Source organism: Medicago truncatula, chromosome 3, assembly GCF_003473485.1.
Source record: "Medicago truncatula cultivar Jemalong A17 chromosome 3, MtrunA17r5.0-ANR, whole genome shotgun sequence".
Lineage (NCBI taxonomy): Eukaryota > Viridiplantae > Streptophyta > Magnoliopsida > Fabales > Fabaceae > Medicago > Medicago truncatula.
The window spans coordinates 46,016,243-46,036,600 of record NC_053044.1 but is presented as its reverse complement, the minus strand read 5'-3'; the positions used below and the strand labels follow the sequence as shown (position 1 = coordinate 46,036,600).

Sequence of the window (20,358 nt, the reverse complement as noted above, 5' to 3'; positions counted from 1 at the left end):
TTGGAGTGTCTCTAGTTCCTTGGGTGGTTTTTTGTCTGTGTTAGATTGGTTAGGTGTTTTGTTTTTCTTGTGTCGTGTATTCTGGTGTTGGGTGGTCTTGTTTTTGGTTTGAGATTCTGACTTTGTACCTGTTTTGTTTATATATATAATGTTAGCCATTCAAAAGAGAAAGAAAAAAAAAAAAAGCCAAGATAACAAAAAAATCCGAACTTCCGTCAAAAAGAAAGGGAAAAAAAATTCCAAACGTAAAAATGTCCATGTAATTGCCACAAAACAGTAAACTATCCAAGAACAAGAGAAGCTCAGATTAAATTACAAAATATATACTTAATTTAAAGGAAGGATCAAAAGTGAAAATGAAAATTTTTGGGAGACTAAAAGTTGAAGAAATTTTTTAGAGAGACTAAAAAGAAAAGTTGACATATTTATAAGGAACATGTTTAACCCTTTTTAAATATCACCTTCTATTCTTCAGTTGCTATACCAAGAACCAACTTCGCCAAGGCAAACTAATGAAACTATGCTCTATGTTATTGAGACGAGGCAAACTATCCTTCCATGTTATTGAGACATCCTCTTTTACTCGACACGAAATGCACTCTAGACCCCAACTTTTTCCAGCCACATTAATGGACTCCTGCAACAATTTTGTCACAATTAAATAACCAGTATGAAATATGGCTGCAGATGATGAAAGAGTTGTTCTTTATATCCTTCAAGAAAAGAAAAAAAATTCTTAACAGCATATTTATATCTCATAGGTTAAAACCAAAATACAAGGTTGACACATATGGAAGAGCAAGCTCGTATCTTTTGGTTCATGTTTGTTATCAATTGTTATTGCTATATTCTAACATCTAAGCAGGTTGAGCTTCTGTTTAAGTTATTTAGGATTACAATTGAATTTGATGTCATAAAAACTAGATTATTGGCTTTTGATATTATCTAGTATTTTATGCTTATATTATCATACTCCAACTCAAAACTTATTTGAGATGCTTTTGATTAATAAATAGTGTTTTCTTCTTTCATAGAGTATCTGATATATGAGTAGCAGGAGCAATTTTCCCAAGAGGAGTACTTATGGGAGGATGAACAACCCAAGAAAATGCACTTCTAGTTCTTGGAAACACAAGACAGTCTTAAGCTGCAAAAAGGGATAGCATGCAAACTCAAATATTTTGAGGAACTTAAAGTCAGGAAGTTGACTAAATGGTTTAAAGTAGGATGAGTTAAGCTGCAAAACAGTGGGTTGCATTCTGTAATTATGAGAAAAGCTTTGAGAAAGCAATGGTCCCAACATGTGAAATTGGATATTGGTCTGAACTCTGAATCAGTGAACTGCCCAATAGTTTTGAAATTTACAAGAGTGGAATTAAGGTTGTTGCAGGAGAAGGGCTACTGGATTAGAGGGGAAAAAGATATTATGTTGGAAGTTGTTTTGCAGAAGTTGAGAGGTCATGTCTCTTTGTAATGTGGGGGGGGGGGGGGGGGGGGAGGACTATCCTGCCTTCATCGTCATCTTGCTGCTACATAATCATTATGCGGTAGAAATTGTTGGTATTAATAATACCTAGTGGTTTCTACAAAAACAGGAACCAAAGTGTTTCACTGTCATATCTTTCATTGTAAATCAGTGTTACATATATACAGAGTTTTCCTATCAAAATCCCTAAAGTCAAGCCTAGCTGATCCCAAACAACAAAGGAGAATTAATGACAATAAACTAGGACTTAAATACAATAAACTATATAAGGCAATATGTACAGAAAGAGGGTTATATGAAGTCAAACTCTGATCTTCTATCTCTTAAACATACTAAATCAGAATCTGCTAAAATGATGTGATTCTCTTTTACCCCCCCTCAAGTAGGAGCATGAAGATTTCGAATGCCCAACTTGCCAAGTAGGAATTGAAATGGAGCACGACCCAATGCTTTAGTAAGTATGTCTGCGAGTTGAGCATGAGTGGAAACATAAGAAGGTTGAAGCTGACCGTGAAGTATTTCATTACGAACGAAATGACAGTCCAATTCAATGTGTTTGGTACGTTCATGGAAGACGGGATTCTTTGCAATGTGAAGCGCAGACTGACTATCACAATAGAGTTGCATAGGCATGGAATGAGAGATACCTAGACTGCAAAGAATACTCTTCACCCACTTTAACTCGCAAGTTGTATTAGCCATCGAACGGTATTCGGATTCAGCAGATGACCGAGACACAACTTGCTGCTTCTTGGTCTTCCAAGAGATAGGTGAGTTCCCCAAGATGACCCAACCTGTGAGTGATCTGCGAGTGATAGGGCAAGCTGCCCAGTCAGCATCACACCACCCGTGCAGCTTCATATCACTTGTACTGTCAAGAAATATACCTTGGCCTGGATTCCCTTTAAGATACCGCACCACCCTTAGCGCAGCAGTCCAATGGTCTTCTCGTGGTTGCTGCATAAACTGAGAGAGAATATGGACACTATACGACAACTCGGGTCGAGTAAAACAAAGATAGATAAGGCGTCCAACAAGCCTACGGTACCTTTCAGGATTTTCAAGAAACTCCCCTTGAGCAAGACTGAGATTATGGTTCTGCTCGAGTGGAGTCGGCATAGGCTTTGCTCCAAGTAGCCCGACTTCACTAATAATATGAAGTCAAACTCTGATCTTCTATCTCTTAAACATACTAAATCAGAATCTGCTAAAATGATGTGATTCTCTTTTAGTTTCCTTCCATTTGTGCCTCTTTTCTATGTATTTAATGTATTTAAGTTTATGACAAGAATTAGCTTGAACATATCCAAAGCACCAACTGGATCATGTATTGTTTAAGGACTCAAGACCACATTGCATCTTTAGAAAAAGAATAAATCAATGCTAAAATGAGTAGCATAGCACAAACAACCAGTTCAAGGAACTAAACTCACCATAATCTTATTATTCAATTCCCACGATATCTTAGTGTTCCAAATATCCTTCAAAGTAATCTCGCGGAGTTCACTACGGATTGTGGTTTTAGCCACCTGACTGACAGCATAAAGGGGACTCCCTTCAACTCCATAAGAAGCAAGCTTAGGATCCACAATCTGCACTCCAGTAAAAACAGTTACTAAACAAACCAACAAGTACGGAAGAAAAAAAATAATCGGGATTGGAGACAGAAAAATCGATACGCCTTACTTACCTCAAAATTAACCCAACCCTTGATGAACATAATGACGTTATCCTTGGTCCTAATAGGATGGCTAGGGATGTTAAGGAGTAATTCTGTCCGTATCTTATGCACGTAAGCAATTTTATCGAGAAAAGGATTCAAAAAAAGAGAGCTGGCGGGAAGAGTTTTAAAGTATTTTCCATATCGCTCAATGATATATGCTGTATTCTTCGGCACAAAGTGTATTCCAAAGTTCATCGGAGGTTCAATGTCATGATACCTGATCAGAAATTAATTGAAAATTAAACCGTGATGTTACATATAATTTTTAAATAATTTCCAAATGACAAAAAATCCATACTGAGTGGCTATGAGGAATCAACGAGCAATATTTTTAAATAATTTCCAAATGACAAAAAATCCATACTCAAGCAACGTAAACTGTGTCTGTGTCCAAGTACTTGCCAGGAAGGAAACAGTAAGCAATCCATGAACAAAAGAAGCTATAATTAATGTAAGGATTAGTCAAATACTTAATCAAGGGATTTTGCTTCTCCCCTTATTTATTTATTTATTAGGATTATGATTCCATTAGTTAAGAAATTTGTGTCCCTGCATTACTTCTATTTAAACTGTAATATTCAGCTGTAATAGACATATGAATAAAGCAAATATTTATACAGCAAGCATAAACAAATCTCATGTTGCACTTGTTCGCTTTAATACAGGAGGTAGGAAAAGACAAGATATTACTCATCATTTTTTCTATTCTTGACATCAATCTTGCGCCAGAGTCATGTATCCAGCATTTAAGGCACTCTAGACCCCATCTTTTTGCAGCCGCATTAATGGACTCCTGCAACAATTATGTAACAATTAAATTAACCATTATGAAATATGACTGCAGATGATGACAGAGTTGTTCTTTATATACTTCATGGAAAATTTTAAAACTCTCAACTTCATATTTACATTTGGTAGATTAAAACAAAAATACAAGGTTGACTCCTTTGGAAGAGCAAGCTCATAGCTTTTGGATCATGTTTGTTATCTACTATTATTGCTATGTTCAACTCGCTCCGTTTCAAAATGAGTGTCGCTTTAGCCAAAAAAAATTGTTTCAAAATGAATGTCACTTGCAGTTTCCAATGCAATAATAACTTTTTCTTTTCAATTGTACCCTCCAATTAATACTCTGCACACTACTTCCAAAGTATTACTTTTAAAACTAACCAATAGCTAATAAGGATAATTTGATAAAATAACCATTCTCTATCTTTTAATCATTGCATTTCTTAATATGTGTGTAAAGACCTAAAACGGCACTCATTTTGAAACGGAGGGAGTAACATCTAAGGACGTTGAGTTTATGTGTAAGTTATTTAGGTTTACAATGTCATCAATAGGGTTATGACATTATCTAGTATTGTTATTTGCTATTTCAGGAGTTATTGGAGCAATGATAGGTTGGTTGGGTGTTTGGCTTTGTAATATTTGAGATGCTTTTGATTAATAAATAGTGTTCTCTTCATTCAGAGTATCTGATATATGAGTAGCAGGAGCAGTTTTCCTAAGAGGAGTACTTACGGGAGGAAGAATAACCCAAGAAAATGCACTTTGTAAGGGGTTAGTGTTGTGAGGGCGGTTGCAGTTCCGACAACTATCATGCGTCGTCATCTCTTCTCTAGTTTAATTTTAGCTAGCCACTGCTGCATAATTCAGCAGACTTGTTGATATCTAGTTGAGACTAATAATACCTAGCGGTTTCTTGCCATTTGTGCCTCTTTTTCTATCAGTGATCTGACATCCTTAAAAAATGTACTAAAGTCAAGTTGATGAACAAAGTTAGCTTGATCCTATCCAAAGCACCAACTGGATCATGGATTATTTAAGGCGACCTTTGCATCTTTAGCTCATCTCTTTCCTTTCTTATAATTGGACTCAAACAGAACTATCAAATTATAAGTTGCACCGGTTATCTTCCTTGAAACAGGCACATTCTTTTCAGAACTTAGTTTTGTGCTACTTATCCAAGATTTTAATGCATGCCTAAAACAGAACTATCGAAATGCTCCTATTAAAATAATGAACCAATGCTAAATGAGTAACATAGCATAAACAACCAGTTAAAGGTACTAAACTCACCATAATTTTCTTAGGCAGTGTATCGTTCTTTTCCTTGTTGAAATCATCTAAAGTAATTTTACGGATTTCACTTCGGATTGTGGATAGAGCCAGCTCATGGGCAGCATAAATGGGATTATCCTCAGTTCCATAAGAAGCAAGCCTAGGATCCACAATCTGCACTCCAACAAAAACAGTTACAAAACAAATCAACAAGCACCTAAAAAGTATTAACTGGAATTAGAGATAAAAAATTCGATACACCTTAACATCAATGCAACCACCCACGAACATGCTGATGTTATCCTTGGTGAAAGCAGGCAGGCGATCAAGATAGAGGGTTTTTTTCTATAGATCATGGACGCGAGCAATTTTATCAACAAAAGGGTTCAAAAAATGGATGCCGGTAGGAAGAGATTTAAAGTATTTTCCATATCTCTCGATGATATATACTGTCTGATCCGGCACAAAGTGAATTCCAAAGTTCATCGGAGATTCTTCATATTCCCTGATAAAAAATTCAATCAAGAAAATTTAAATAATTGTTTTATGATTATTATTAGGCTTAATACATGCTTTGGTCTCGACCAATTGAGACAGTTTAAAGTTAGGGGACCAAATTGAAATTCAAAAATAAGTTAAGGGACCAAAACATGTATCTTTAATGAGAAGAAAGTTAACTAACCTGGAGATATGATCTCGGTAACTGCGAAGATGACGGACCGAGGAGAGTCGAGAGGGAACGGAAAAAGTGTGGATAGCAGTTGTAGTTGATGCATAGAATGAAGTGCGGTTCTCGCTGAATTACATTTCCAAATGTTCGTCATTTTCGTAGTGATTTGGTATTCTGAGACCTTCTCTACAACGGAAACCCTTTTTTCTTTATCTTCTTTCGTGTTCAAGTTTTTTGTTCTCAATTCTCGGTTGCTTTTTCTAAAGCCCTGCTAAAACCTCTTCCATCAATTTTTTTCTTTTATATATTTTTTTTGAGACCATCAATTTTTTATTCATCATATATTTTGGATTTTGATTTTTTTTTTTTTTTTGTTTTAGTAGTAGATTTTGACCAATCTTACTCTCTACATTTATCATGTTTTTTTAAGAAGTTAAATTAGGCCACCCAAATTGATAAATTTATCATATGTTCTTTCATGAGACCACCGTAAATAAGTACTTTGACCCTACCAATATACATAGGTTCGATTGTTAAGAATTTGACTCATCCGTCGTAAGAACACGAGTTCAACGCAAGTTGCTGGCGTAAAAATCTTGTTGGTCAACAATTTGTAAGTACCTCTCTGAGCCTTATGCATGCCATAATATTAGTGAGCTCCTAAGACCAAACTCACATTAACTTTTAATTTATAAAAAAAATAAATAAATAAATAAATATTGACAGTTCAATAGCTCTACAGAGTATTCGTACAAATAAATAAATACTTCGAACGCATGTGAAACCAATATTTACTTGGGTGCTAATGTCACAACATTCCTTCAAAGAATGTGTTTTATAGAGACGTAAATTAACCATTTCATGTCGCTCTATTTTACAAATTTATGTAAAAATTTATACATTTTTTTATATTTAAACCTAAAGCAAGAAACTAAGCTATAACACTACGCAGGGTATGAGGCCCCGTAGCATCATGCAACAGTTGAGCTCTCTCCGAAGGAATGTAATGGAACGAACTCCAAGAGGTTAAGAATGAGCAACATTAACCGTCCAATCCGCAACCATCTTAGCCTCTACGTAGACATATACAAAGCGCACATTCCAATATGTCACACCAAAGACGTCGTTGTTGGACCATAATACGAATAATGATTTCCAACATCAATTTCTAGATGATCCTAGATTACGAACAAATGAACAATACAAGCTTATAGCATGAAAGCTTATCGTGGGTTCTTCGTAATCAATCCGTTTCATTGCATAATTGGGGGATTCAATTGCAAAACTTTCATTGCATGATTGGAGGATTCAAATGTTGCTTTCAAATTTCTACCTTGTTCATGCGTACACTGAGGTTTTTGGTTACTCCGGAAGAATTTGATTATCAAAGGTAACATTAGGATATTTGAGGGCTATATTAGAGATTACATAGTTGAGCTTCAGTGTAGCAACCTAAGTCAAGAATAGAGACAGATCTCCAAATAGATGGCTAAATGGGCAAATCTCTAAATTCGCCAACAACCGTCATTTGAAAGCCTCCTAATTTCAGGCATTTCAGGAAACATAGTTGAAATACCAAGGTGGTGTCACACAAAATAAATTGCCGATTGAATACCTCCAAAATAAATAATCAGACACATTGTCGCAGAATTTGAGATTTCCTATCATTTCAAACATACAGAATATTTATATTCAAATTCCAAAATCTCCCTGGAAATTTTTCATCACATTCAGTACATTGTTTAACCCCTGAATAATTCAATTCAATCATAAACATGTTCCTCGTGTTAAACAATCAGATTAAGATGGGTAATAAGAAGTGAAATACAGAGTAACCAAGAAGCATAAAGCACATCAACCAATAATTTTAACGAGCATAAAACACATACAAGCAGTAATTTAACTAAGAACCTTAAATAATTTTAAGCAAGATATTCCAATGGAGAAAACCAAGATAACCAAAAATTCCAAACTCAACAAACAAATGTAAAAGATGTCTAAGTAATCGCCACAAAACAGTAACCAGTCCAAGATAAACAGAAACTTGAATTAAACTACAAAACGATATGCTTAATTTGAGCATCACCATCTATTCTTCAGTTACCACCGACCCCTTCTCACTAACATAAATACCATCAAGAAACTTCCTGATATCCTTCTTCTTAACATGGCATTTCTGTTCCAAAAACACAACAATAACATTCAGAAACCTTTAAAAAAGAGCAAAATGTACAACAATAAAGCATGTTCATGGACCATGTTAAGGGGTGTACCTGATTAATAAGGGCACAAGACCGAGAAACAAGTTCAATGTCATTTCCATCCAAAACAACCTCATCCTTCACCTTCTCAGATCGAACAATTGAAACTCCATCAAGCAAATCCACTTTCCTCACCTAATTATAAAACATAATTCAATTCAATACCACACATTTTCAAACCAGTAAATCACACATAACTAAACCAGATAACCAAATAAATACGACATTATCTCATTTTTAATTACCAAAGTAAAAGAAATTAACTCATTTTTAATCACCAAAATAAAAGAATTAACTCATTTTTAATCAACAAAATAAAAGTAAAAATAAACATCAATAAAAAACATTAATGTTGTGTATTAACCAAAAAAAAAACAGTTTAACTAATAACATTAATGTTTTATGAATAATAAACGAAAATTATATCGAAATGATCGAATTACAGATTATAAATTAGATTAAAACTAGGGTTATCAAACCTAAAATTGCAGAAACCAACAGATCACAAATTAGAGTGAAACTAGGGTTATCTAACCAAAAATTGAAGATTTAAGATATAAAAATATGATTACGAAAAATAAAATTTAATACCTTCTTCTCGCCAAGAAAGTTACGGATCTCAATCGACTTGCTGTCATTGGTGATGCTAGCGTTGATGGGGAAATGAGCATACACAAACCTCATCTTGTAGCGGAATCCCTTGGTGACACCAGTGATGAGATTCTCAACGTGGCTGAGAGCTGTCCTGATGGCGGCGGAGGTTTTCCTGGAACCAAACCAGGCATCGATCTTCAGCTTCTTCTTCCCTTCTTCATCGGTGATGAGATCAAAATCGAGATTGAGATGCTTGAAATCACGAACAAGTTTCCCGCGAGGTCCTTCGACTTCGATGACCTTAGCGTTAACCTTGATGCTAACGCCGTCAGGGATGTTCATGGTTTCGGAGGAGAGGATGGTCTTCATTTTTTGATACTGTGGAAATCTCACACACTCTACGGCGTTTCTGTGTTTGCAGCACTCTCCGGAATGAAATGCCAAAACCCTAGATGAATATATAGTGTCGTTTTGTTCAGTAGGTCTTGTTCGGGTTTTGGGCTTCAAATGTTGTAGTAGGTTTGGCCCAATAATCAGTTTTCTGCCTTTTCCTTATGAATTATATATTTATAATTAATTGCTATCTATAGTGCCCATTTCCCTTTTGAGTTTAATTTATATGATCATTGTATAAATTTTTTACACATGCATTTAATATATGTTGTCACATCAATTAATAAGGCATGACACATCAGTGGATGCATGTGTACAAGTTTTGTATATTGATGGTGTTTTTGAGTTTAATTTATATACACGATCAGTATAAAAAAAAAAACTTATATAAACTTCTTTTGTAAGTTTATTCTTTTAAATTGGAATCTGTAACGTTCTTGAAGGAATAACTTATGACTTTAGGCTTCTTTGACACGCTCCTTCTTCTGTCAATTTTCTAAAGTTATACTAGTATTTTTGAATTCTTTCGAGTAGTTTTGGCAATTTACTTTGGCCTTATAAGTATCTTGGTTTTGAGCTACCTTCATTTGGTCTGAAAACCAAGTGATATTTTTCTTTTGAAATATAATTTTTAAATTTATATGTAGTAATATATAAGTTAAATCTTTGTTTAATAGTGGTATATTCCGAAGGAAAAAATTACAACAAAATACGATAAAATAAACATAGAAAGTACAATAAAAAGTGAAGTGAAAAGTGAAAAAAATATTAACGTGTTAGAAAAGAAATGAAAAGTCTAACACGTTAGTACATGTCATGACACCAGTTGTGAAGATCAAATTTGACATATGCTATGATCAAATACTTTTTGCAAATAATATGAAAATAAGCTCTTTTAATAGTGTTTAATGTTATTCTTGATGTAATGTTGTGGTTCCAATTATAAAAGTTAGATAGTATACAAAATAGTTCAGTGAAAGGTAAATTTGGAATTAAAAAAAAGTCAACTCAAAAAGGAGATATCCCCTTTATATATTGCTGGAGATGGAGGAAAAAAATTGACTGATAATGTAATCTATTTATTTAGGATCATGGTACCAACGAAATTGACTATAGCGGAAGAACTAAATTTTTACAATGTGACGAATCAAGATTTGAATCCTTACTAGAGGAGGTGTTAAACTTCTTACAGAGGTAATAGTTGTTTGGTTTGATGGTGGGAGCTCAATATCGTCTTGATTTTTAAGAAGCTCCAAATAGTGGCTTTAGTCAAGTGTGCTTCTATGTGGTGATGTGCTGCAGAAACAGACATGTCATTAATTTTATTCAAGACATGTCACACATAAAATAGTAAATGTTGATATACCTTCTAACTTTATAAAAAAAATAGATATCTCTTACATCTCTATTTGAACAATGATTCGCCACATTTTAGAATCCTAACTCTTCTCGAAGAATGGAAGTTAGCTCAAGTGTTACAATCAAGTGGCACATGTGTGGCTACAGATGATCAGCCAAAGCTGAGCAGTGTTAGGGGTCAAAGGTGGTCGAGACTGATGCTAGACAGGTACAAGTGTAATATTAACGAGCCTTTTTCTTCATATATTAACAAGGAAGAGATTTGTATGCACACAAGAGATGATGGAGGATGCTCTGTGCTTACAAAGACTAACCGGTTCTCTTCTTGTTGCTTTATGGAGGTGGGGGAAGCCATGTGATTACATAATGCATTACATTAGCTCAAAGATTTTTATCTTGAGAATATTGATTTTGTTCTTGATTTCAAGAAGGTGTTGACTATTTTAGGATATGCAACAATGACATCGATGGATTTGACTATATTATGAATGCTTGTAACAATTGTTTCAATCTAACTTTTAAAACTCGCATGTCAAATCTAACTAGAGGTAAGTCAATAGTGTCGCTCACGTTTTAGCGAAGGTGGCCTTGTTTTATGTTAGCTCTCACCTATTTATTGATGTACCATTGTGTATTTGTCCTTGATTTCTAAGACCATGTACAATGGGTTATTGAATCCTACATTCAACATGTTGAAGCCATGCAATGAGGGGTGTTGAAAGAAGGAAAAATCTGAGTTGGAGGAGGGAAGTGTTGAATGGATTCAACTAGTTGAAAGCCTGGCCCAGAAGACACGTGGCGCGCTCGGATTTGGCCAAAAATGGCACGTGCGTTACAAGCGCCGACAGGGCGCGTGTGGGTTTGGTCCGCGGAGAGAGAAAACAGCAATGGATAATGTAGTGGACACATGGCATGTTTTGATTGGCTGCTTGGATTTTTATCTTCTTAATAATTTGGACCCAATTATTTCATTGCAAATAATTTTTTATTTTTTATTTTTTTATCAAAATTCTTAATTTTTTTTTCTCTATAAATAGAGACTTAGATCATTTGATTTGGACACAGAAAAAAAATCAAGTTTTTCACTCTCTTAATCTTATTATTAGCTTTGTATTAGCCTTTCTTTTGAAGTTTTAGTGTTTATTTAGTGAAATGGATCCCACTAACAATCAATTCAACACCCAAAATTCTTCTGATTACCATTTTAGCTACCAAAATCCCAACAATTATCAACACCCAAATCAATTTCCCAACCAACATCCTCAAAACCCAAATCAATTCCCCAACCAAAATCCTCAAAACATGTCTAATTTTTGTTTTTCCTCAAATTTCAATCACCCATCCTCTGTTCCAAACAACTTTAATCTATATTTTAGATCTATGATGGGATATCCATATCAAACACCCCCATTTAATGGTTATATGCCAATGGTGAATGAAAATTTTCAGAGTGTTGGTGAATATCCTGAATTTTCATCACAAATAAATCGTGGTGGAATGACACGAGATAATGAAGTTGCTCCAACTCCAGAGGATACAACTCCTAAGAGCAAGAGAAACCAGCAACCATCATGGAACACTGAACAAAATTTGGTGTTAATTAGTGGGTGGATAAAATATGGAACATGCAGTGTTGTCGGGAGAAACCAGACAAGTGAAGCATATTGGGGTAAAATTGCTGAGTATTGTAACGAGCATTGCTCATTCGATTCTCCGCGCGATGTAGTTGCATGCCGAAACCGTTTTAATTATATGAACAAATTAATAAATAAATGGGTTGGTGCTTATGATAGCGCTAAGCGTATGCAAGGAAGCGGTTGGTCGGAAGATGATGTTTTGAAAAAAGCTCAAGAATTATATGGATGTGGGAAGAATGTTTAATTTACTTTAATGAAAGAATGACGCGCTCTTCGAGATCAACCACGGTATGGTAGTCAAATGGGAGGAAATGTTGACTCAGGAAGTAGTGGATCTAAGAGATCTTACGAGGACTCTGTAGGATCTAGTGCTCGTCCAATGGGTAGGGAGTCAGCTAAAAAAAAAGGTAAAAAGAAAAGCAAGGACGAGACATTGGAGAATGTGGAAAAGGAATGGGTTCAATTCAAAGAATTAAAGGAGCAAGAGATTGAACAATTGAAAGAGTTAACTTTGGTGAAACAACAGAAAAACAAGTTGCTGCAAGAAAAGACTCAAGCTAAGAAAATGAAAATGTATCTAAAGTTAAGTTTCGAAGAGCATCTCGATGACCGGAAGAAGGAGCTGTTGGGGAAGTTGGAGCGTGAGCTGTTTGAAAATTAATTTTAATCAAATATTTGTTTGTATTCAGTCAACATTATTAGTGTTGTCTAGTCCCGTCTGTTTGCTTTAATATTTGTCAGTGTTGTCTGGTCCCTAGTGTTTGCTTTACCAATTATCCGTGACTTTTATTTCAAACACTATTTGAAAGTGTTCCTGCATTTGTTGGAATGTGTGCCTACTATTTAATAAAATGATACTATCCGTGACTTTAATAATTATCCCGACTGTTCCTCCATTTGTCTAGCCCTCATTGTTTGCTTTAATAATTATCAGTGTTGTCTAGTCCTCACTGTTTGCTTTAATAATTATCAGTGTTGTCTAGTCCACACTGTTTGCTTTAATAATTATCAGTGTTTGCTTTAATACAATACAATAACTTATTTCGAATCCGTTAGTGTCCACCACACAATGTACTTATATATAGGGCCTCATATCTACTTCCAATATCACAAATTTCATTCCTATCTATTTCCAATATCACAAATCTCATTCCTATCTACTTCCAATATCACCAAAGACTATCAATGGATCCTTTTGATATCGAAGCCTACAAACAAAAACGTGATATTGAAGACACTTATATCGTCAACCGATTTATTCAGCGTCGAAAAAAATTAGAGGAAGGTAGTGGATCTCATAGTAGAAAATATTTAAATAGAGATCATGCAGCGGCAAACCAAAGACTCGTTGATGACTACTTTGCCAATGAGCCTACATACGACGATGCAATGTTTCGTCGTCGGTACCGGATGTAAAAGCATCTTTTCCTTCGAATCGTTGGAGACCTTTCAATTACTGATAACTACTTCACCCAACGAGTTGATGCCGCCAACAAAGAAGGTATATCACCGTTAGCAAAATGTACCACAACAATGCGAATGTTAGCATATGGTGTGGCAGCAGATGCGGTCGATGAATACATCAAAATAGGAGGTACGACAACATTGGAGTGCTTACGTAGATTCTGTAAAGGAATCATACGATTGTATGAGGAAGTGTACCTGAGAGCACCAAACCAAGATGACCTTCAAAGAATACTACATGTTAGTGAAATGCGGGGGTTCCCAGGGATGATCGGGAGCATTGACTGCATGCACTGGGAGTGGAAAAATTGTCCTAAAGCATGGGAAGGTCAATTCACCAGGGGGGATAAGGGAACCACCACAGTTATTCTTGAAGCAGTTGCATCTTATGATCTATGGATCTGACATGCCTTTTTTGGATGTCCGGGAACGTTGAACGATATAAACGTTCTAGTCCGATCACCGGTGTTTGATGATGTGGAACAGGGAAAGGCTTCAAGGGTGAATTACTTTGTGAATCAACGTCCCTATAATATGACATACTATCTAGCTGATGGTATCTACCCTTCTTATCCAACTTTCGTCAAATCAATTAGACTTCCTCAAAGTGAACCTGATAAGTTATTCGCAAAACATCAGGAGAGCTGTCGGAAGGACATCGAACGTGCTTTTGGAGTGCTTCAAGCTCGATTTAAAATCATTCGTGAACCAGCTCGCTTGTGGGACATAGCTGATTTAGGTATCATCATGAGGTCATGCATCATATTACATAATATGATTGTTGAGGATGAACGAGATACATATGCTCAACGTTGGACCGATTTTGAGCAATCTGATGGAAGTGGATCTAGTACACCGCAACCATACTCGACTGAGGTGTTACCCACTTTTGCAAATCATGTGTGTGCTATATCCGAGTTGCGTGATCCAAATGTTCATCACGAATTGCAAGCAGATCTAGTGAAGCACATATGGACAAAGTTTGAAATGTTTCGTGATTGAAGATGATTTGTATCGTACTAAATAAATTACTTCTGTGTTGTGTGCTTGTTTGTTGTCTTGCATTTTAAGCTATTTGTGTAACCCGTACTTAGTTTGTTCTATTGCATTTTATTTAAGTTAAGAAAATAAAAATAAATTATTTAAATAAATTTTGTTTTTACAAAAAAAAATTGTTAAGTGTTTCTTTATTTTAATTTAATTATAATCGTTAATTGTAATTTTATGTAATTATAAAAACAAAAATATAAAATTAAATAAGAATAAGAAATAAAAGGTGGTGGGGTAGGGTGTTGAATGAAAAAACTATTGGAGAGTTAAAAATTGAAAGGGTGTTGAATTAAGAGAGAGAAAATGATGTGGAATGTTGGGAATTGAAAAAGTGGGTGTTGAAGGTTGTTGAATTTGTGGAAACATTGTACATGGTCTAATGAAATGCAAGATTGTTCCCTTAAAAAAAATCTAACTCTAAGAGTAGACATTTTTTTTTACGAATTCTAAGAGTAGACTTGATTACATCACTTTTTAAAAAAAGTTTTATCAAATTTACACATAGGATAAAATTAAATTGAAGGAGTAAAGAGTCAAATATGTTAGTTATGCGAAATAATCGCATGAAGAATCCGTTGAGCAGTTAAGTGCGGCGATGAAAAGCTATTTATAAAATCGAAAAAAGCAATGACGTGTTTCCAATTCCAATTCTGAAAGGGGACAACGTTTCCTATTATCGTTCTTTTTGTCTCTCCAATCAATAATCAACAATCACCGAGGGAGGCAACGTTCAACTCCTCCCTCCATCTCTTCTTCTTTTCTTAATTCATCACCAGAACCCTGTTGAATTTCTTTCTCCTACTTTGCATAAAGCAAGATTAAATTAATACAAACATGATGAAATAATAATTATAAGCACCACTATAAAAAAGGGACACGTTTTTCAAGAGGGTTTTCGCTTTTGGAGGAATTACGCAAATATATAATAACAATATTGTTTATGTTTATGATCATCATTGATTATTGTTGTATCATATATAGAGGGACGTTATCATTGGTGGGTTTTATACGTAGAATGAGAACGGGTAAGTGGGCAAAAAGCATGGGAAGGATTTCAAGGATTGGAAGTTTTGCAATTGCTTCTTCCTTAAACGATACTAATCCGCCACAACCTTGCATTACTTGCACCACTTTTAACATTCTTGCTCCTATTTACAAACGAATCAATGATGAGGTTTTTCTTCTTTCCTTTGTTTCGTTGTTTTTTTTTTTTTTTTTAAAGGTAACCTCAAATATGTGTTGATGATTGAAAACAGGACCCAACTTGTCGAGAGAGTGACTATAGAGCATATTGGTTGGCAAGGAATCATAGGATATTGGATTGGCTTTTGAATGAAAAGTCTTCTATTATTTGTCTTCAGGTTTGTGTCTGCCTATTTGTTTTGATTAAGGTTTTTCATGTTGTGTTATACATTTCTATTATTGGCCAAGGGTGAAGGCTAATGTGTTGAATTTTTGAAGGAGTTTTGGGTAGGAAACGAAGAGCTTGTTAATTTGTATGAAAAGAGACTTGGAGATGCCGGTTATGTCAGTTTCAAACTTGGAAGGACTAACAACCGTGGAGATGGTATGCGCGTTCTTCCTCAATTTTGCTAAAATATCCCTTTTGGTTGTCACAATTTCATCATATTTTGTCATCATTTTGGGGTTTCGGGACTTAGCAGGGTCAGGGAAAACCTCAAGACTCGGAGAACATATATTGCCTTTTCCCCGCCGGACATTATGGATTTGTAACAATGTATTGATTTGGGCAAAGGGGGACACCATATAACATGTTTAAAAAATATTTACTGAGGGAAGCCATTTAGAATTGTTTTTACTGAGGAAAAATGTTTTTTTGACTTTAGGTAGCCAATGTAACCCTTGACATATAACAACCAGAATTACATTTTCCAAAAGCATACTTTTGTTTAGGAATTGCTTGTTGAAAAGTTATGTATCTATAAAATTCAAATTCTGATAGTGTTATCCTTGGGTTATATAACAGGTCTTTTAATAGCAGTGCAAACGGAATACTTTAACATTTTCAATTATAAGGAGTTGCACTTCAACGATATTGGTGATCGTGTAGCTCAACTGTTACATGTTGAACTAGTCTTTCCATTTTCAAAATGGCGAAACGGTGAAATTAGGCAGGAAATTCTTATTGTTAACACCCACCTTCTATTTCCTCATGATGCAACACTATCTCTTGTACGATTGAAACAGGTATCAAAACATTTAAATGTGTTATTCAAGCATTTTTCAATGACTAGGCTTACCTTAAAATTTTCCTTTTGTTGCAGGTCTATAAGATACTTCAATATGTAGAATCTTATCAAAATGATTTCCAACTCAAGCCAATGCCAATCATGCTATGCGGGTAATTCAACTCGATATGGACTCCCGTGTACTTCTTTTTCTTAAAACTATTGAACAATGATTTATTTATAACAGTTTATTTCTCAGTGACTGGAATGGAAGCAAGCGTGGACATGTTTACAAGTTCTTGAGGTCCCAGGGTTTTGTATCGTCTTACGATACTGCACATCAATACACTGATGCAGATGCTGACAAGGTCATTATTTAGCATTGTCTTTAGAATTTTTCATCTGGACAATGAGTCAATCCAATCATTTATACTTATTCTATATAATGTCGATGCAGTGGGTTAGTCATCGCAACCATCGGGGAAATATATGTGCTGTTGATTTTATTTGGCTTCTAAATCCTGACAAATATCGAAAATTACTAAAAGCCAGTTGGAGTGAAGCAGTATTTGGCATGTTCAAGGTAAAATCATATAACATTTGTTCAAAGACTCATTTATACCATCTTCATTATGACTTTTACATGTATATAAGGTTAGGCCACATGTGTTTCCTATACTAATGTGAACCGTCTACAATGATATCCACTATGGTGCAATCTTTAGTTTCGTGGAACTAAATCGACGTTGACAAAATTTTCTCTATTTTTTCAGGATCTATTGAGGCGAGCTTCACTGACAGAAAGTGATGCATTCGCATTTCTAAGGGCCGATAATGAAGATTGTATTACGTATTCTGGTTTCTGTGAAGCACTTCGACAGGTTTGTTGCAGTATTAACTGTGCGATTAGCACGCTAAAAGACCATTTAACGCACATGCTGATCTGAAAAATCCACGTGTTTATAAGGTTTTTTTTTTCAATTCTTTACAGCTCAATTTAATTGGTCATTCTCATGAGTTGAATGAGGAAGAGATAAAGGAGTTGTGGGTCCAAGCTGACATAGATGGAAATGGTGTTCTTGACTATAAAGAATTTCTGGTAAAGTATTTCACTTGAAATTATATAAACAACAATCTATAATACAAGAAAAGACTCTGAATTTTGAATTATATACTTCCTCGGAAAAATTATGCAACCAATGACTGGAGGCTTGGTGTAACTATGAAATCGTAGTGCTTATCTCTACAAGGCATATGTAGTGCACTAAACAAAACACGTCACATGTAATTGGTCTACATGATCATCATTATTATAGTTTCCATTTAACTAGACATAAACTGCATGTGAATAAAAAAATTCTATCATTTCTAATTTATAGAATTTGCTACTGGCATTTGCCATTTAATCATGAGTGGTCTAACAAGAACAATTTAATATGTCTATGCATGGCTTAAAAATTGTCATTCAGTGGTGTAAAATTTGTATATAGTGGATTTTTTGTTTCTTCTGAGCAATGGCCTGCAAGACAAGCTTGTCTGCTATTATTCATAGCTTGTTTGTTAAATCATGGTCTTGAAATTATGTGGTTGCAGCAGCAAATATGGATTTCAAGTGGTTTAGATCAAAGAGACGACAACAAGAATAAGGAGCAGGACGATGGTTCAAATGATGTTCAAGAACAAACAATTGGTTTTAGTGTAAAAAATGCAGTTTTGTTCCCTCCTGAGGTGGAGAAAGGTAGATGGCCGGAAGACTACTCCCTTTCTGATCATGCTCGACTTACTGTTGTGTTTTCACCGATAAGAATGCCGTGCTCCCAGATGATTTGCTGACACAATGCTTTTTGGTGCTCTAGCTTAGGAGTTAATTAGAATCATAACTTGTGTACATAGATATCACATCACATGAAAGGGTGAAACAGTGGAATGAGTCAGGAAAGATACACTACAAGAGTTCTTTTCTTGGGAGATTTTAAACACCCTGCGATCACTGAATTAAGTTGTTGATGGCATATGAGCAACACTCTGGCTCAAAAAAGAAAAGATTTGTATATATAGTTGTTTTGTTGTTATAGGTTTCTTAGGCATCAATCCTTTTTGTAGCAGGGTAAGATGCACCTCTAGATAGAGCTTCTTTGAATAGATCAGTGTTCAGACACATTGTATATCTTGTAACATATTTGCTCTTGATAGAGTATGCAAATTCAAATTGTATAAAGTTAAATAGTTTCTCATAGATAATGCTAAGTGATAGCTATGTTATGCAATGAAATCATATTCTGTCTTAAGGTCCAAAAACAGAAAACAGAACTTCAAAAAAAAATAAAAAAAATCACAAGAAATATAAATTAAACATGGTAAATATTATACATTTATCACATTAAGGTTAAAAGTACTTGACACTGTCATGTATTCTCGTTAATCTTAATGTAGCTATACTTCGGAGTAACGAAAACTATACCTGCGCAGCACTAGACTGTCATTAAAATTAACATAAAGCCAACAGTTACAAAAGTTTGTTTCATTTTCTTGTGAAATTGAAACTTTTTGATCAAATTGTGGGTTAGTCTAACTGTCGATTTTAACGGACTCTTGGCTAAGAGCAATGACTACTAATCTCAAACATTTTTAAGATCAAGAAAATTCTAAGAATTGCAAGTCATTGGTGCCATTTTGGATATAATCACCAGCTTTACAAAATCAACTTAAGTGAAACTTAAAATTTGTATGACACATATCTACCAAACGTGAGACTTGAGTTTTTTCCAATAATTTTTTGCAATTCAAGTACTGTAATGAATAGCCCAACATAAATCTGTTAGTTTTTGTATAATATGATAATTTATGACTGTATTGAAAATCAACTCCTAAATATATCTAGCATGAAGATAAGCATCAAATGGAATATTAAACAAATAATAATAAAGTTATAAAGCAAGCCAGGTGTTTGAATATGTCGGGCTATTCATTCTCAAGTAAAAGAGGTTAGGGGATATTTGATTATCTTCCGCCCACAAATTTGTGACAATAAGCTTCACCAGTCAATCCTACAATCCATGCTTTACTTACCTTTACTAAAGAGCATTATTATTATTGTTAAAGTTTGATTCTCTTAGACCCTTTAAAGTGACACTATTGATCAAAATATAAACACTGGGAGCTTTTTCACCATCATCTTTTCCTCGGATGTTGCAAACAAAGAATATTAAAAAGTAAGTAAAGCTAATCTGAAATCTGAAGCCTCTAAATAATTGCAATGTTTAGGACTCCTAGGACGGTTCAAAAGCCTTTGCTCGCAGTCCAGGGCCCACTTCACACCCTCTCATCGCGCAGGAGGTTTGGTCGCAGTGGTACGGAGCAACGATTCAAACACTGAATAATAACCGCTCCAATCATCATAAATCCGTAACCGTCGACCAATGGTTACCCCCAAGCTATAAACACCGGCAATCAGTACCTCCAGTATAT

At 34.9% G+C, this 20,358-nt stretch overlaps 7 protein-coding genes across 10 annotated transcripts; 5 read left to right on the top strand and 2 right to left on the bottom strand.

Annotated features, from left to right (window-relative positions):
* Window positions 1–233: 233 nt before the first annotated feature.
* LOC112420255 (uncharacterized protein C16G5.07c) lies at window positions 234–6,218 on the bottom strand. Its single transcript, XM_024779009.2, has 7 exons — window positions 5,956–6,218; window positions 5,535–5,778; window positions 5,292–5,447; window positions 3,900–4,002; window positions 3,177–3,426; window positions 2,920–3,078; window positions 234–637 (listed from the first exon to the last, which is right to left on the bottom strand). The coding sequence occupies exons 5-7, from the start codon at window positions 3,402–3,404 to the stop codon at window positions 479–481; spliced, it is 546 nt and encodes a 181-aa protein (XP_024634777.2). The 5' UTR covers window positions 3,405–3,426; window positions 3,900–4,002; window positions 5,292–5,447; window positions 5,535–5,778; window positions 5,956–6,218; the 3' UTR covers window positions 234–478.
* A 1,590-nt stretch (window positions 6,219–7,808) lies between these two features.
* On the bottom strand, window positions 7,809–9,241 carry LOC11419474 (60S ribosomal protein L9). The gene is made up of 3 exons (XM_003602369.4): window positions 8,796–9,241; window positions 8,217–8,339; window positions 7,809–8,119 (listed from the first exon to the last, which is right to left on the bottom strand). Exons 1-3 carry the CDS (start codon window positions 9,165–9,167, stop codon window positions 8,033–8,035), a joined length of 582 nt encoding a protein of 193 aa, XP_003602417.1. The 5' UTR covers window positions 9,168–9,241; the 3' UTR covers window positions 7,809–8,032.
* A 2,692-nt stretch (window positions 9,242–11,933) lies between these two features.
* Window positions 11,934–12,431, top strand: LOC112420254 (glutathione S-transferase T3-like). The gene has a single exon (XM_024779007.1). It carries the CDS (start codon window positions 11,934–11,936, stop codon window positions 12,429–12,431), a length of 498 nt encoding a protein of 165 aa, XP_024634775.1.
* A 57-nt stretch (window positions 12,432–12,488) lies between these two features.
* On the top strand, window positions 12,489–12,848 carry LOC120579618 (uncharacterized). The gene has a single exon (XM_039832098.1). The coding sequence runs from the start codon at window positions 12,489–12,491 to the stop codon at window positions 12,846–12,848; it is 360 nt and encodes a 119-aa protein (XP_039688032.1).
* An 872-nt stretch (window positions 12,849–13,720) lies between these two features.
* LOC112420252 (uncharacterized) lies at window positions 13,721–14,056 on the top strand. Its single transcript, XM_024779006.1, has one exon. It carries the CDS (start codon window positions 13,721–13,723, stop codon window positions 14,054–14,056), a length of 336 nt encoding a protein of 111 aa, XP_024634774.1.
* A 129-nt stretch (window positions 14,057–14,185) lies between these two features.
* On the top strand, window positions 14,186–14,734 carry LOC120579617 (uncharacterized). Its single transcript, XM_039832097.1, has 2 exons — window positions 14,186–14,584; window positions 14,723–14,734. Exons 1-2 carry the CDS (start codon window positions 14,186–14,188, stop codon window positions 14,732–14,734), a joined length of 411 nt encoding a protein of 136 aa, XP_039688031.1.
* A 629-nt stretch (window positions 14,735–15,363) lies between these two features.
* LOC11421676 (uncharacterized calcium-binding protein At1g02270) lies at window positions 15,364–19,115 on the top strand. Of its 4 annotated transcripts, none has more exons than XM_024778134.2 (10): window positions 15,364–15,875; window positions 15,958–16,062; window positions 16,163–16,268; window positions 16,689–16,909; window positions 16,987–17,063; window positions 17,150–17,258; window positions 17,348–17,473; window positions 17,664–17,771; window positions 17,882–17,989; window positions 18,487–19,115. In XM_024778134.2, the coding sequence occupies exons 1-10, from the start codon at window positions 15,642–15,644 to the stop codon at window positions 18,721–18,723; spliced, it is 1,431 nt and encodes a 476-aa protein (XP_024633902.1). In that variant the 5' UTR covers window positions 15,364–15,641; the 3' UTR covers window positions 18,724–19,115. The 4 variants fall into 4 exon arrangements, with proteins under 4 accessions (XP_024633902.1, XP_003602415.3, XP_024633901.1 ...); XM_003602367.4 differs by having other exon boundaries at window positions 18,484–19,115; XM_024778133.2 differs by having other exon boundaries at window positions 17,138–17,258.
* Window positions 19,116–20,358: the final 1,243 nt, after the last annotated feature.